The sequence below is a fragment of the Triticum aestivum genome, chromosome 3D (assembly GCF_018294505.1).
Source record: "Triticum aestivum cultivar Chinese Spring chromosome 3D, IWGSC CS RefSeq v2.1, whole genome shotgun sequence".
NCBI lineage: Eukaryota > Viridiplantae > Streptophyta > Magnoliopsida > Poales > Poaceae > Triticum > Triticum aestivum.
The window spans coordinates 428,236,826-428,239,034 of NC_057802.1; the positions used below are offsets into that span (position 1 = coordinate 428,236,826).

The window sequence follows — 2,209 nt, forward strand, 5'->3', positions numbered from 1 at the left end:
GCCATCCCTTTAAGTCCAACAACTCCATTATGTTCCTGCCTTGAACCAGAACCAGCCAATTAAAAGCCACCACATATCCCTTATTTTATTTAATAATTTTCAGCCAATTAAATATTTGTAACTTTTATAGTAAACCCCTACATGTTCAAACCTTTATAAATTTTTACCTGTACTTCTAAATTGAATGAATATCTTTTGCATATTAATCCTCATAGAATGCACTATTCTTCGGAACCATTTAAATTTACTTTTGAGATGTTGGGCACGCACATATAATCTTATGATCTTATGCCACAAGAGAATTAATGTAAGCTAAGTACACAAAGTTGGACAAACAAAACATAGATACAAAGAAACAAAATAGGATATACAGCCTCGGATGAAATCATGGGGCCCGACTATTTGAGTACCCACGCATGAAATCATCAACCTCGCAAGATGTTAGAACTGCTGCCACGAAGTGTAGGTGCCACCAAACCACCAGTTGTACGGCGCAACATTGTCGGCCGTGACGACCCGGCCGTCGTCGGTCTGTACCTTGAAGGAAAGGCTCTGGCCGTTGAGGTAAGCATTGCTCTGCCAGCTGGCACCCCAGTTCCTGCTCATTACCATCCAGTCAGTCTTGGACCCCTTTATCCACATTTGGGACACCACGCCGCTACCGCCGACATTTGCCACCGTCACGAGCTCAAAGTAGTCGTTCCCGTTAACGGTGAACCTCATGCCCCCATTCCTCTGGCAGGGAACCCTCCTGTAGTTGACGGGCACAATGCCGGCTTGGTAGACGGCGATGGTCTCCCACGCGGGTTGCGACATGTCGAAGTGTTGCCGCGGCGGGTTGCACCATCCGCCGTTGTCGCTGGCCAGGGCGTAGTTGGGCGGGCAGAAGTTGGTGGCCGTGATGGTGATGGACGTGCCCTGTTTGCACGACTGCGTCTTGCTAGCATCGCAGGTGATTGTGAAGCACATGCCGCACGACGCGCCGTTGTTGAAGAGCGCCGTGCTCAACGCAGCCGAATTAACCCCGTACCCGGCATTGTACAAGTTCCCGTACCCGCACGCACCACCTGCATTTTTTTATAAGTTGCGTCATGCTTAGTAAGAAGATCAAGGATGTGCGTCATCCAAATAATGCATGCAGCTCAAGCGTAGAAGAAACATTACCCATGGTGTCCGACGCGTCGCTGCCGCCGTAAAATGTCGCAAATGCAGGCGTCCATTGAGCAACGGAGGCCTTGAATGCAAAGGCCAACAGGGTGGTGAGAAGAAGCAGAGAAGCACTCTCCATTTCAATTTCAGAGTACGCCTACTAGCAAGTAATGTAGCAAGGCAGCCAAGTCCTCAAGGTTTTTGTCCTGTGCTTTGCAATGGTAATGGCGTCCCTATTTATAGTGTTCAGATCATCAGAGCTTGCGTGTTGGTTGCTAATAATTGTAAGCTTGATTGATTATGGAGATTTTCTATGTGATGATTTTCATTAGGATTGGTCAGCATAACAATTATTGGGATGAACATGCCTTGATTTGCTCAGGATGGCCGTTGGCTCTTGGCGGTTAAGACTTAATACACTGATACGCGGATTAAATAGAATCATACCCATGTGCCGTTTTTCCATAGCACATTACTTAGTGGATGGGATGTCTTGGTACTCTGAGGATGGAGGAACTTCTAGGTCGTGAGGTATGATCTTTATGAGAGAGAAAAGGACAGATATATGATGTTATTCGATTTTATTTTAGAGACATTCAGTTATGGTGATCGAATGACAAGGTAGCTGAACCAGTGAAGAGGATTGGCGTTGTCCTTCCAAGTTTATCATAATTCAGCGGTACCAGCGTGACGATCTGTTAGGCGGTTGAGCAAAATTCATTTCTCTAACACTATTCACTTGTTTCGAATAATCTCTTTGGAGTTCTTACACTAGAGTGAATGTTCAAACTCTGAACTGTCAGCACGTCATTGCTTACACTGAAATCATTTTCTGCGTACAATTTGTGAGCGTATCTGACAGTCTGATGCTAATCGTCATGCTCTCGTGAGGTTACGTGTGAACGCCGTATTAGGTGTACACATATCAACTAATCGTATAGACAATCCATAGTCAGCCCCATAACCACCGTGACCTTCAGTTAGAACATGCATGCATGTCAGAAGTCAGCCTAACAGAGTCTTGGGTAATCATGTGCAAGTACATTTTAGTCCACCGATC

General features: G+C 45.7%; 1 protein-coding gene across 1 annotated transcript; it reads right to left on the minus strand.

Moving 5' to 3' along the window:
• Positions 1-326: 326 nt before the first annotated feature.
• On the minus strand, positions 327-1,351 carry LOC123074844 (expansin-A8). The gene is made up of 2 exons (XM_044497579.1): positions 1,165-1,351; positions 327-1,067 (listed from the first exon to the last, which is right to left on the minus strand). Exons 1-2 carry the CDS (start codon positions 1,286-1,288, stop codon positions 442-444), a joined length of 750 nt encoding a protein of 249 aa, XP_044353514.1. The 5' UTR covers positions 1,289-1,351; the 3' UTR covers positions 327-441.
• Between the last annotated feature and the right edge of the window lie 858 nt (positions 1,352-2,209).

What these genes read in the sequence shown, in the direction of transcription:
- LOC123074844 (XM_044497579.1), bottom strand. Translation starts at nt 1,288, where the DNA reads ATGGAGAGTGCTTCTCTGCTTCTTCTCACCACCCTGTTGGCCTTTGCA. An exon ending in CGACGCGTCGGACACCATGG is followed by an intron (nt 1,068 to 1,164) that starts GTAATGTTTCTT and finishes AAAAAAATGCAG; the next exon opens with GTGGTGCGTGCGGGTACGGG.